Source organism: Mus caroli, chromosome 11 (assembly GCF_900094665.2).
Source record: "Mus caroli chromosome 11, CAROLI_EIJ_v1.1, whole genome shotgun sequence".
NCBI classification, from domain to species: Eukaryota; Metazoa; Chordata; class Mammalia; order Rodentia; family Muridae; genus Mus; species Mus caroli.
In genome coordinates, this window is record NC_034580.1 from 97,093,144 (window position 1) to 97,107,191 (window position 14,048).

Consider the following 14,048-nt stretch of genomic DNA (forward strand, 5'->3'; position numbering starts at 1 on the left):
GAAATCCGCCTGCCTCTGCCTCCCGAGTGCTGGGATTAAGGGTGTGCACCACCACTGCCCGGCTAGGCAATTCTTTTTGTGACCCAGCTTCTTTTGTAGTATAAAATTCTAATCCTAAGTGATATCACCACACTGGAATATTCTTTAGCATGCACCCACGGGGATGGAAGAGAACAAAGGCAGCAGTGGGCTAGCAAAGTCTTCCTGCAGTGAGCCCAGGATCACTACCTTCTTCACCGTGGACTTTGCCGTCATAGTTATTGATCAGTTCTTCGATGAAAGTTTCATCTTCTTCCTTCACCTCGTCACCCATGTAGGGAATATTGCACAAAACCGTCTCATCTTCCACCTGCAAAAACCAGATGGATTCATGCCATGAGCCACCCTCTCTCTCCTCTTTCCTACCCAAAGGAGCATTTGCTGGGCTGGTCTTTCACTTGACCTGAGTCTCCTACATGCCTATAAAGCCTTTAATGAAAGGGGCAGCTCTACTCTTAGGGGGAAAAAACAAGTTTAGTCAATATTAACCCCTAAGTGTTTACCTTGGCATTAGCAATGGTATGTCCAAGCCTAACATTTGACCAAAGTTACCATAACATTTGAAGTATTCTAGAAACATCCTCCTCCCTCCCCATAATGAAGAAGCATGGCTGTAACTAGTATTAACACAGGTTATAGACGTTTCTGAGCAATAAAAAATTCTAAAGGAGAAAGGTGTTCAGCAGAGAACACAGCTGTACAGCAAGGCTAAGCACACACTCCCCACTAAGCTACACTGCAGTGCCAACCTAGTCATTCCTCAATCCCCAAGGGTCAAGTAAAACCACTGGACAGTTTTACGATGAGAGGTGACTCCCTCCTGTAGACCGTGTCTTAGTCCAGTCAGGAGCACTGCTCTCAGTGGGCGGAGGACGAGCAACAGCATTAGAGAGGAGAGATGACCAGAACAATGATCTTAGCAGACGTCAGGATAAAGGACTAGATGAAGGCACTGTTACCCACAGCCATCTCTCTTCTCTCGGCTACCTTCAGAGCACCTTGCCATTAGAGGATTCCAAAAGACTTGCTCCATCATCAGAGATGGCAACTTGCTTAAGCCTAAAGGGTCTGATTCAGCCATATTTAACTATGACTAATATTATACAGTTGGGTCAAAGTAATAAGAAAATTTGGAGTCTTGTCCTATCTCATTAATTAAAAAAAAAAAAGCAATCAGAAGTATATTTTAGGGCTGGTGAGATGGCTCAGTGGGTAAGAGCACCTGACTGCTCTTCCAAAGGTCCAGAGTTCAAATCCCAGCAACCACATGGTGGCTCACAACCATCCGTAACGAGATCTGGCGCCCTCTTCTGGAGTGTCTGAAGACAGCTACAGTGTACTTACATATAATAAATAAATAAATAAATCTTTAAAAAAAAAAAAAAAGAAGTATATTTTAGAGAACACCAAAATCTAACAGGACAGAGCAACCTGCAGTATGAGTGTGTGTGTGTGTGTGAGAGAGAGAGAAAGAGAGAGACAGAGAGAGACAGAGACAGACAGACAGACAGAGACTGACTGACTGAAACTGTGTGTGTGTGGCACATATACACAGAGACTAAAGGACAACCTGCAGGAGTCAGTTCTTGACTCCTACCACACAGGTCCTGGAGACAACACTCAGGCTGTCGGACAGATTGGTGAAGGGGGCTTCTCAGCAGCTTGTAATGTATGTCATTTCAGAGCGAGTTAGTTACAATAACCTTACACTCTCTAGATCCAAGTTTTGCGTATGCCCTGACAGTCTTTACTCTAAAAGAACCTCACACAGATCAGCACAAAATGACAATACAGTTTAAACAATTGTGTCAGTTTTTTCAACACGTACCATGAAATTCTGCTGGAGAGGGGACCAGGAATACATGATGGGAACCAGTGCAACCGTGTTCAGAGACCGCATCAACATATCCTGGCTGTCGAACCCTGGGAAAATGCTCTCTATGGTACACTGCAAGAAAAGCAGCGATACACAGAGTAAGACACAACCCAAGAGAGAACCAGCTGTAAATCAGCTACAATGGCAATTGCCTTCCTATAACACCAACACTCAGGGGCTGAGGCAGGGCAACTGCAGTGTCTGAGGCCAGGCTACGCTAGGCTACAGAACAAAATGATTAAAAACAAAACTATAAGAAACACTCTATAGTTTCCTTCCAGAAAGATGCTGATATTTTTCTAACCTTTTTTTCCCCTTTGAGGACCAAGATTCCAGATGTGGGTCACCATGCCAGTTTCATGCAAAGAGAGCTTGGGATTCATCCCAGGGTTTCATGTGTTTAGCTAAGCAAGCACTCTACCAACTGAGCCAAACCCCATCCCCATGTTCTTGGGAATCTTTTTAGGTTAATTTTAAATTATTTTTGTATGTGTGTGTATGAGTGCAAGTGAGTGTGAGTGCCCACAGAGGCTGGAGACATCAGATGCCTGGAGTTAAAGGACTTGGGAGTCACCAAACTGGGTTCTGGGAACTGAACTCAGGCCTCTGCACAAGCAGCATTCTCCAAATTCTTCTAAACTCTTAAGTTGAGCAAATGTTAACAGCAGCTCCTAAAGGGACCCTCTAAGCTCACTAGCTGTGGAAAGCAGGGACTGTCTATAAGTCACATCCGTGTCTCCTCGGAGTTTGGTGCAATGCTTGCCACACCCAACAGATGTTCACTTCTGCCAGTGTGTGGGTCTCCTAGAGAATCTCAGAACTCGGGGCCCTGAGATCAGGAATGCTTTCTAAAAGATCTAAACTTTGGATATAGCTACCGAGGTGATGGAGACTGCACGTGGGGAAGGAAAGTGGTGTACAAATTAGTTATATCCTGCTTTGGGAATGATCACTGGTCTTAGTACACTAGCGGCTTTTTATATTTAAAAAATATTACCAGGCTGTTAAAATGACTAGTTAGATAAAAATGATGGCCAGCAAATCGATGGCTGAGTTCAACTGCTAGGACCCACATGGGGAAGGAGCTTGCATGCACAATTTGAGCAAAATAAAGACATGCAATAAAAAAAATTAAAAGTATTACCTCTTTAAAGCGAGAATGCTTTTTTTCCCTTTTAAACCCAGGCTCTCAAGTAGCCAGGATAACCTGACTTATTATATAGCTGAGGCCAACCCCAAACTCCTTATTCCTCCTGCCTCTACCTCTTGAATTGGGTTTTAAAGGCATGTACCACCATACCCAATGAGAATGTGCTTTTTAAACTTATAATTCAATTTATCAATAAACAAACATTTATTTATAGTAAGATGTCCCTCTGATCAGCAGGGTCTACCCATTACCTAGAGAAGTCACCTCCTGGCATCTAAGTTTATCAAGCACAAACTAGGACACCTTGAACACAAGACTTGAACACAAGACCCAGAGAAGCAGTACATGTTTTGTTTTTCTATAAGTTACAATTAGGCCGGGTGTGGTGGTGCACACCTTTAATCCCAGCACTTGGGAGGCAGAGGCCAGCCTGGTCTACAGAGTGAGTTTCAGGACAGCCAGGGCTATACAGAGAAACCCTGTCTCGAAAACCAAAAAAAAAAAAAAATTACAATTACATTCATTAACTGGGGACAACAGACAAAATGGTTAATTTTCAAGCTAAATGTATAACTTCATGTCCAAGGAGAAAGGAATGCTGGCTTAACACCCCAAAGTACCTTTTTCAGAAAAGGGTGCCCACTCACGGGCTTCATTGGCTGAACAGGCTGGACACGAAGTTTCTTCCACTCTTCATTGAGGATTTGGGTTTTTTCTTGAACCTTTGCAAAATTTGCCACATACAGAGCCTAGCAAAGCCAAGACAAAGTCTGTTAAGAGTCAATGCAGGTCACAAAGGAACCCGCCAGAACTGCACACTGGAGAACTGCACAGACAGTGCAGGTCACAAAGGAACCCGCCAGAACTGTACACTGGAGAACTGCACAGACAGTGTAGGTCACAAAGGAAACCCGCCAGAACTGCACACTGGAGAACTGCACAGACAGACAACCCTGCTCTTGGGACCCATCCTTACCTTTGCTCCCATATTTGCCTGGAGCCGTTTGAGCTGCCGAAGCCGCATATACTCAGATTTCACTTTTCTTTTCCAGTATGTGATGCATTTGGAAGTTGGGGGACTTGCTATATCCATTTTTCTGGACTCAGAAAGACAGATATAACAAATAACACTTGATTACTTGGAAAGGAAGGCTTCCTCAAATTCAAATGAATATGGTACATCAGAAAGCCCAAATAATGAGTTTAAAATTTCCACTGAAAACAGATTTTTCAGGAGTAATTTCTGGTCTTAGCGTGAAAAATGTTGGTGGGTGTCATCCTTTTAAGCCTTGTACATTTAGAATGGGAGCAGCAGCATGGCGAGGCTCAATGTGCAGAGATCACTTTAACATGTGTGGCTCTAGATTCTAGGCCCAACACTGTAACAGAAAAAAATAAAAAGGATGTAGAGCATTACAGAGAATGCCTGCCATCTAATCTCATCACTTGGGAGACAGAGAGGCAGGAAGATCAGGAGTTCAAGGCCAGTCTGCTCCGTATAACAAGTTCCAGGCAACCATGAACTACAGAATAAAACTGTCTCAAGAAACCCAAGTAGGATGAACCTCAGTGGCAGAGCAATTGCCTGGCACGAGTTAAGACCCTGAGTTCAATCCCCAGGCAATCCCTGTCCTCAATTACAGATGCCTCATAGTTATTAGAGACTTGATTTTTTTACTTTGGATCCATTGATGACTATTCACTAAATTCAATTTTATTTTGACTAATTTTAATTACAAGTATGTGTGTATCTGTATATGGGTATGTGCATGTGCAAAAGCTGAGTTTTTTAGAGTATTCAAACCTCGCTGAAGTCACAAGCAGTTATGAAGTAGCCCGGTATGAATGTTGCGGCTGAACCTAGTTCCTGCAGAAGAGCCACAACTCACTACCTGTAACACCAGTTTCAGAGGCTCCGACACCCTCTTCCTGCCTCCTCAGGTTCTATAAGCACATGATGCATAGACATTTACCCAGGCAAAATACCCATATTCATAAATAAAAATATACATCTTTTAAAAGGGAGAGAGGGATTTTTTAATCATTCATTCATTCATCCATTCATTTGTTCTACACACTGTTGCTGGGTCTGTGTGAGGGTTCGAATACCCTGCAACTGGAGTTACAGACAGTTGGGAGTGGCCATGTATGTGCTAGGAACTGAAATCTGGTCCTCTGGAGGAGCAGCCCCTGTTCTTTGCTGAGCCATCCCTCCAGCCCAAGAGATGGGGAACGTTTGTATCAAATCCAAGTTCAGACTCACGATCTCACCTCCACGTCAGCAGCAGACCTACGGACACTGACCACACTGAGAAGTTCATTTGGAGGTGGGGTTGAATTACATTTGGAAAATTTAGAGAATTTAGTGGGATATGCTCTACTTACCTCATGGAATGCAGCAGGAAATGTTGACTTTACAATGTACCTCTGTTCTTCAGTCGAAAGGCAAGATCTAAGGGTAAGAAGAAATGTTCAGCTTTTCACGAGAATAAACAAAAGGGGGTTTACTGAAGTAGCTAGCATGCTCAGCTACAGAGCCTCTGAGCAGGATGCTTCCCCAGTCTGCATAGGAAGTCACGCCTCAAAGATGCTTGATCTTGACACTTTTTAGAAAGTTGCTTCCAAAATCCTTCTAGGGCTAGACAGTTAGCTCAGAAGAGCACTTGCTGCTCTTGCAGGGGACCTCCACAGGCACCACATACATACAAACACACATACATGGTGCACATACATACATGCAGGCAAAACCACCACCCACATAAAATAATACAATAAATATTTTCTTTGCTTTTCTTTTTTTTTTTTTCCTTTTCAAGACAGGGTTTCTCTGTGTAGCCCTGGCTGTTCTGGAACTCACTCTGTAGACCAGGCTGGCCTTGAACTCAGAAATGCGCCTGCCTCTGCCTCCCAAGATCTGGGATTAAAGGCGTGCCACTGTCCGGCAGTTACTTTCATTTTATGTGTAGGGAGCGTTTTGCCTACAAATGTGTATACACATCATGTGTGTGTAGTACCCACAGAAGCCAGAAGAGGGCATCAGCCCCTCTGTGACTGCAGTTTCAGATGATTGGGAGGCACGCAGTGCATGCAGTCTCTCTAGCTCTGAGAACCACTTCTATTCACTTAGTCAAACACTGTAAAGTTTCAAAAATCATTTCAAGGAGCCATAAAAAGCTAAAATTCAAAACAGAAACAAGTGGTTTCAGACTGTGTGTGTATGTGTGCTTTTTTGATATATAACTTACATTGGCTTTGAACTATTGATTCTCCTGCCTTAGTTTCAAAAGTGCTGGGATTTTAGGTGTCCACTACCACCTCTAGCTTTGTGAACCAAGGAAGCCTAATGTTGAAGGTCAACCTTGCTACTTGGAGCTCACCCTGGACACGATCTCAAAAAATACAGTTAAAGGGCTGGTGAGATGGCTCAGTGGGTAAGAGCACCTGACTGCTCTTCCAAAGGTCCAGAGTTCAACTCCCAGCAACCACATGGTGGCTCACAACCATCCGTAACGAGATCTGGCGCCCTCTTCTGGAGTGTCTGAAGACAGCTACAGTGTACTTACATATAATAAATAAATAAATCTTTAAAAAAAAAATACAGTTAAAGAACGTGCTACGTATGATTAAAGGTGTGAACCAAAATATGTAGTTATTAACAACTGTTCTAATAATTTGTATATATCAGAAATTTCAACTTTAAAATATTTTTAATCTATTTATTTTTACATGGGGGAGGGCTGTACATATGCATGTGGTGCCTACAGAGACTGGAAAGAGACAGACAGATCCCCCCAGAACTGAAGCTATAGGTGTTTGTGAGCCTGGCTTGGATCAGGTGACTGAACTCCGGTCCTCCAAAAGGGCTACTTGCGTCCTAAATCACAAAGTCTCTTAAGAATCATTTTTTATTAGGGGTTGGGGATTTAGCTCAGTGGTAGAGTGCTTGCTTGGCAAGCACAAGGCCCTGGGTTCAGTCCTCAGCTCTGGGGAAAAAAATTACTTTTATTTGTATGTATGCATATATTTCACAGGTGTGCAGGTCCCTGTAGAGACAAGGAAGAGAGTTTTGGATCCCCTGTGCTGGAGTTACAGGTGACTGTAAGCTACCCAATGTGAGTGCTGGGAACCAAACTCATATCCTCTGGAAGAGCAGCAAGCATCTCTCTAGCCCCAGGCAAAATTTAAAGCCAATAAATTTTTATTTTTGGATTTTACATGTTGTGGTTTTTTTCACTGCCTATGAAGCCCACTGTAAGTCCCCGAAAGCTAAAGTTCAACATTTTTGAAAATCACCCATTTTGTTTAGTTTTGTTGCTTGAGACAGGATCTTTCTTGTAGTTCTGACTGGCCTGGAATACACTATGTGGACCAGGCTGGCCTTGAACTCAGATCTGTCTGCTCTACCTCCTTAGGACTGGGATTAAAGAGGCATGTGTCAACAAGCCAAAAAGCCCACAATTTTCAAATCTCAGCTTCTTTTATCTCCATTTAAATCATGGACATAACTGATAACTTCAGAGTTTCCCATCAGAAATCTACAGTATTTCATTTCTTAAAATCATTTACTTCAGGACAGGTCGACTGCCTGGTTCTTAACTGTTGGCATCCTAAGCTGGCCTGTTTTGTTTTTGTTTTTTGAGAAAGTCTATAGTTAGACTACGTCGTGCTTACAGTTATTATATGTGAGTGCCATTACACAATGGCTTCTGCTCTTATCACTTTGGCCCTGAACAAACGGAGTAACAAGCCTACTCCAGGAAATGAAGAAGTACTTCCAACCACAAACAGGACTGGCTACCTTGGCAACCTTCGACTGGAGACAGTGCAGCCTTCTTTAACAAAGGTTGTCTCACTGCTCTTACTCCCCCCCACCTCTCCTCCCTTCCCAAACACAAGCCTCATTTTTTTGTTTGTTTTTAAATTTTTTAAACGAGTCATGCTTTGTAGTCCAGGCTGGTTTTGAACTCAAGATCATTGTGAAAGCAGCCTCACAAGAGCAAGGATTACAGAAATGTTCCATGTTTTGAAACAGCAAACTCAGAACAGATCACTCCATCCAACTGAAACTGCAGATCAGTAACAGGGAAAAACAAACTCAACTGACAGCTGCTCCCAGTACAGTTCTTATGGTACAGGGAGAGTGGGCGTGCTGGCTGTGGTGATTAATAGGTGGTGAGGGTAAGAGTAATAGCTGTGGTAGTGGTAGTGTGTGTTTGGAGTTCTTAGGGGAAATGGTCACAGAAAAATGCCAGAATTTTCATTAGAGTCATAACTGAACTGCTATCTCCTATATACAGTCTGTTGGGAGATGACAGTAAGCAAACAATCCAACAATTAATGGTACCATGTAGAATTTTTCTCAAGTGTTTTATTTGGCAAGGAGTATACACACACACACATAAAAAATGCCCTAGAGTTTTAACTAGTCACAATGCAAAATAAAGCACACTTCCTCTTTTTACAATTTAAGTGGTATGTGAATCTTGCGTGTCCAAGAGCCATATTTATCTCACTTTTTGATCTGCCTTCGATGTCTCTAAAAGTTTACTTGGCAGATGATTTCTCACAGAATGTAGAAAGAAATGAAGACACTGTAGAAACAGGTAGACATGATCAAAAAACACTTGAAAGGGCTGGAGACATGACTCATAAGTTAAAAGCATTGTATGCTATTCAAGAGGACCTGAGTTCTATTCCCAGAACCTACATGGCAGCTCACAACCATATGTAGTTCCAATTCCCAGAAGATCTGACACCCTTTTTGGACCTCCCCTACAACCAGGGGAGGTAGTGCACACTCATATACACTAAATAAAAATAAAATTTAAAAAAACTAAACATGAGGCTGGAGAGATGGTTCAGTGGTTAAGAGCACCGACTGCTCTTCCAAAAGTCCTGAGTTCAATTCCCAGCAACCACATGGTGGCTCACAACCATCTGCACTGGGGTCTGATGTCCTCTTCTGGTGTGTCTGAAGACAGCTACAGTGTACTTACATATAATAATTAAATCTTTAAAAAAACAAAAACAGGACACAACCCTTAAGTACAGCTACATGATTGGCACAGCAGCAGCTGGATCCTACTAAATGCTTATCACAACAAAGTCGAGAAAAAGCAAACAGCTGAGCATTTGGAACCGGCTTGGGAGAAAAATGGAGTCATCTATCTCAGGCACAGGAGGTGGCCCAAAAAATACTGTTTCCATAACCATTTTATTTATTTATTTATTTATTTATTTATTTATTTATTATGTCTAAGTACACTGTAGCTGTCTTCAGACACACCAGAGAGGCCATCAGATCTCATTACAGATGGTTGTGAGCCACCATGTGGTTGCTGGGATTTAAACTCAGAACCTTTGGAAGAGCAGTCGGTGCTCTTAACCGCTGAGCCATCTCTCCAGTCCCTCCATAACCATTTTTATCAGTACTTACATTTCAGTTAAGAATTAGTCTTCTATCAGAGTCACTGTACACTGAAGATACCCCAAAACATACTGTTTGAGGCCTAAGTCTTCATACAGTTAACTTCAGCTCCACAAAAACAGCTCAATAGAGAAGAACACGTCAAACAGATTATAAAAGACTCACTGGAAAAATGCAAATTAAAGACAATAAGGGGCCCCGTGACTAAGGCCACTTGCTGCTCTTCCAGAAGATCTGAGTCCAGTTCCCGGCACCCTCATTTGACCACCTCTAACTCCAGCTCCAGCAGACCTGTCACCCTCCTCGGGCCTCCAGGGATACCTGCACTCATGAATACATAGAGGCAATTAAAAATAAACTTCAAAAAATAATGAGATTGTAAGTATACTCACTAGTATGACTAACTTAGAAAAAGGCTGATAAAATTAATTATAAATGAGCATGTGAAGCAAACAGAACCACAGCACTGCAGGTGAGAATGTGAAATTTGAGTAAAGGTTCTTGCTGCCATGCCTGACAACCTGAGTTCCAGCCCTGAAACGCACATGGTGGAGAAACCACTCCTGAAATATATCCTCTGACCTCCTGTGTGCACACAAAGAAAAACAAGAAGCAAAGTGCAACATATGCTTACCACACAACTTGCCACAGAAGAAAAAACCAGCACCCAACACACACAGACACACACAAAGACCACACCTGGTTCTTCACTAGTTAATAATCTAGTTAGTAAGCAAAATAACAAAGGCTTTGGAGCCATGTGGCACCATAGCTTCTTAATTGTCCCATCTTGTTTTTTCCATTTTAATTAAAATTTATTATCAGATTTATTTTATGTCAGTGTTTGGTCTACATGTACATATGTGTGCCGTGGAAGGGCCAGTGCCCTCAGAGTTCAGAAGCTGGTATCAGTGAGATCCCCTAGAGCTGGGATTATGGGCCATGTGGGTCCTGGGACCCACATCAGCATTCTCTACAAAAGTAACAGGATACTCTTCAACAGCTGAGCCGTCTCCTCAGCCTATTGTTGTTTCATCCTCAATTCATAATAGAAATGGGAAGTAGGGTTAAACTATGGACATCAGATATATAAAATGGAGGTTAAAGAGATGGCTCAGTGGTTAAGAGCACTGACTGCTCCTGCAGAGGTTCTGAGTTCAATTCCCAGCAACCATAGAGTGGATCACATCATCTGTAATGGGATCCGATGCCCTCTTCTGGTGTCTGAAGACAGCTACAGTGTGCTCATATACATAAAATAAATAAATCTTTAAAAATATATACCTAAATTGAGTCACTAGTTTCAATTTCATCAACACTTGTATTAAAATCAACCGTGAGGCAAGGAACTCAATTATGAGAGGAGACACACATTTTGTATCCATCCAGGTGTGTCTAATCTGTGGTCCAAGATCACCTGCATCCCAGCACAGGTATGAATAAAACCCAACAAAACACAGGTAGATGGTAAGGTCAGGTAGTAAGGTCCAAAGGGGGGATAATTTGACATTCTTCTACTTCTCCAAAGTATTTACATATCCCACGTTTACTTTCCAGGCACATCAGGCCTCTATTGGGACTTTAAAAAAAAAAAAAACAGGATCTCAAGCTGGGTGTAGCTCAGTACACGCATTTAATCCCAGCACTCAGGAGGCAGAGGCTGACAGATCTCTTGAGTTTATAGCCCACCTGGTCTACAGAATGAGTTCTAGGACAGCCAGGGCTCAAAACAAACAACAAAATGCCAGTACCTCAGATCCTCCAACCTCACCTCAAGTTTGCTAGGTCGTCATGGGTAACCTTGAACTACTGAACCACCTACCTCTATCTCCTTAGTACCAGAATTACAGACATGGACCACCATGCCTGGTTTGCTGTGAACCACAATCTTAACTAAAGAACTCTAATTAACATAAATATTTCCTAGTGTTCAATAGAACCAGGTCATTTCCTCTGCAGACAAGAGTGACAAAAATCAAAGCGGATTTGGTTTTCTCCGGGGATGCTTTTTTTTTTTTAAGAGTGACAAAAATCAAAGCGGATTTGGTTTTCTCTGGGGATGCTTTTTTTTTTTTTTTTTTTTTTTTTTTTTTTTTTTTTTTTTTTTTTTTTTTTTTTTTTTTAAAGAGCGCTGCCTTGGAGATATACAATGTTGATGGACAAGAGCCACATTAGCCTTCTATAGGCAGGGCCCTGCCTTAGCTGATTATGAACTACATCAGCATAAAAGTTTTGTTGGGGACTACCCATTATCATTCAATAAAAACCAGACTTTTCGGTTAGACATGAGTCAGAACATCCACAGAAGGCTTTAGCAGGGTGTGTGCACCACATCCCCTCAGATGTTTCATTTTTACAGACGGTTCTTTCTTCCAGGTTTACATACTTTTGTGGTTGTTTTGACACAGAGTTTCATTTAGTCCAGGCTGACCTTGAAAAGGCTGGCCTTGAACTCCTAAGCCTCCTAATTCCATTAACCAAGTTCTGGGATTCTAAGGCTGCAACATCACAACTAGCATCCTGTTTATGTGATTAAGGTCATCTCTCCTAACATGCATTCACTCCTATGTGAGCTGGTTATCTCCCCTTCAGTGCCACAACTGGGTTTCCAAGGCTGAAAACAGGTTTCTCAAAAATCGAAAAACTGGGGCAGAGGTCATACCTTCTCAGGCTGGAAAGACATCCAATGTCCTTTCCTCGTCTTAAAATCTTTGGGTGGAGGGTGAGTCATACCTTTTAATCCCAAGAGGTAGAGGCCTGAGGATCCTCTGAGTTCAAGGCCTGCCTGGTGTACAAGGAGAGTTCAAAGATAGCCAGGTGCTATGCAGAGACCAAAATCAACAAAAATATTCATTGGGCTGGAGATTTCTTATTCTGAGATATCATGTAGCAAAAGTACCCCAAAAGCCTCTACATTTTCAATGTCATCCCTGTACATATCCAATTCTTTGTGTTCCTTGGCTCTGTTTCCCAAGGCATAGGTTCCATACTTTGGCTAATCAGTTTACCCACACCCCCAACACTAACCTCCATCTAATCTATATCCATTCTCTTCCTTGTGCCCCACCACCTACATCATCTCGGTGGTCACTTTGACCAAAGTAAGCTCGTCCCACAGGCTGAAAAGCCTGCTCAGCGGTTAAGAACACTTGTTGCTCTTGCAAACAACAAGGACTGGCTCAGTTCCCTGCACCCACATGGTGGTATGTAAGCATCCTTAACTCTAGTACCAAGGGATTCGATGTCCCTGGAACCATCCATACATAGAGTGCACACACATTAAAAGCAAACAACAACAACAAACCCAAACAACTAAATCTTAAAAACAATTTTCGCCGGGCGTGGTGGCGCACTCCTTTATTCCCAGCACCCGGGAGTCAGAGGCAGGCGGATTTCTGAGTTCGAGGCCAGCCTGGTCTACAAAATGAGTTCCAGAACAGTCAGGCTACACAGAGAAACCCTGTCTCGAACTCCCCCCCGCCCCCCCCCCCAAAATTCTCTTAAAGTTCTGTCTCACATCTACTTCCTGACAAGTTATGTCCCAAATATATCACCTTCCCTTTTACTTCGGGACGCGTTCATTTATATATCGTTTGTGGGAATTCTGGGGACGGGAGAGACAGTTTGAAGACAAATCCTCATTCAAACCCGGAACTAAAGTGAGGCGAGTTAGACCAGCGACAAGGTCCGGGAGCAAAATGTTGAGGAGATGCCGCGCGACCCCGGGAGTCTCCACCTTGACACTTGGGCGCCTTGAAAACCTCTCGCACTTGGCCAGCATCTCGGCCTGGCCACCCCTTCCTCAACATCACTCAAAGCCTCCGCAAGCCCGACCCACCCGGGCCTCTGGCCCTCCCGCTTACAAGAGTCAGGGTCCCCTGGCAGACGCCAAGGCCCACCCACGCTGGCAAGGGCCACCAGCCGGGTCCGCCCCCGCCGCGCCCCCGCCGCGCCCCCTCCGCCACGCGGCCCCCCGCAGCTCGCACGCGCTGTCGTCCCGGGTCCCACCACACTCGGGACGACAGCCTTCGCGCTACCCCGGGTCAGGCAATGGTGTGGCCCTCAGTTTCTCATCTCTTCGTCTCCCCGGCCCTGAGGTTCAAGCGTCACGCCAAGCCCAGGCCCGGCCCCACCGCCCAGCCCCGTCTTGTTTACTCACTCACCCTCCATCCTGAGACGCAGCCACCCGCCACTAGGACGCCTGCGCGCTGCGGCCACGCCCCTGCGCCGCGGCCACGCCCCGCGCCTCCCCTCCGTGCGCGTGCGCACTCAGAGGGTGGATCACCTGGGCTGCGGTCCTCGCAGGTGTGAGTTTTCGCTAAGGTGATGCAGCTCTAGTCTGACACTTTCCTAGGTGGCGCTGTCAGAGAAAAGTCATCCTGGAGCCACAGATCTCTTCTTGAAGACTTTATTCAGCAGCGCACCATTGCCAACCGTGTTTAGACTTACACGTCAAATTGTGGAAGACAGCCTGCCTCTGCCTCCCAAGTGCTGGGATAAAAGGTGTGCGCCACCACGCTCGGCTTGAGAATATTTAAAAAAGAAAAAAGATTTAT

The 14,048-nt window shown here is 43.9% G+C and overlaps 1 protein-coding gene across 6 annotated transcripts in view; it reads right to left on the reverse strand.

Moving 5' to 3' along the window:
* The window catches only part of Ezh1 (enhancer of zeste 1 polycomb repressive complex 2 subunit), a 34,392-nt gene extending 20,691 nt beyond the window's left edge, over positions 1-13,701 (reverse strand). The window contains exons 1-6 of one of the 6 annotated variants that reach the window (XM_021176027.1): positions 13,656-13,701; positions 5,451-5,517; positions 4,042-4,162; positions 3,686-3,814; positions 1,868-1,987; positions 229-349 (exon numbers count right to left, since the gene is read on the reverse strand). In XM_021176027.1, the coding sequence (XP_021031686.1) occupies positions 229-349; positions 1,868-1,987; positions 3,686-3,814; positions 4,042-4,162; positions 5,451-5,455 (496 nt within the window). In that variant the 5' untranslated portion in view covers positions 5,456-5,517; positions 13,656-13,701. Of the gene's footprint in view, positions 1-228; positions 350-1,867; positions 1,988-3,685; positions 3,815-4,041; positions 4,445-5,450; positions 5,518-9,657; positions 9,679-12,154; positions 12,175-12,225; positions 12,313-13,655 lie in introns of those variants that run through there. The other 5 variants (XM_021176028.1, XM_029483671.1, XM_029483668.1 and 2 more) reach the window with 5 other exon arrangements.
* Between the last annotated feature and the right edge of the window lie 347 nt (positions 13,702-14,048).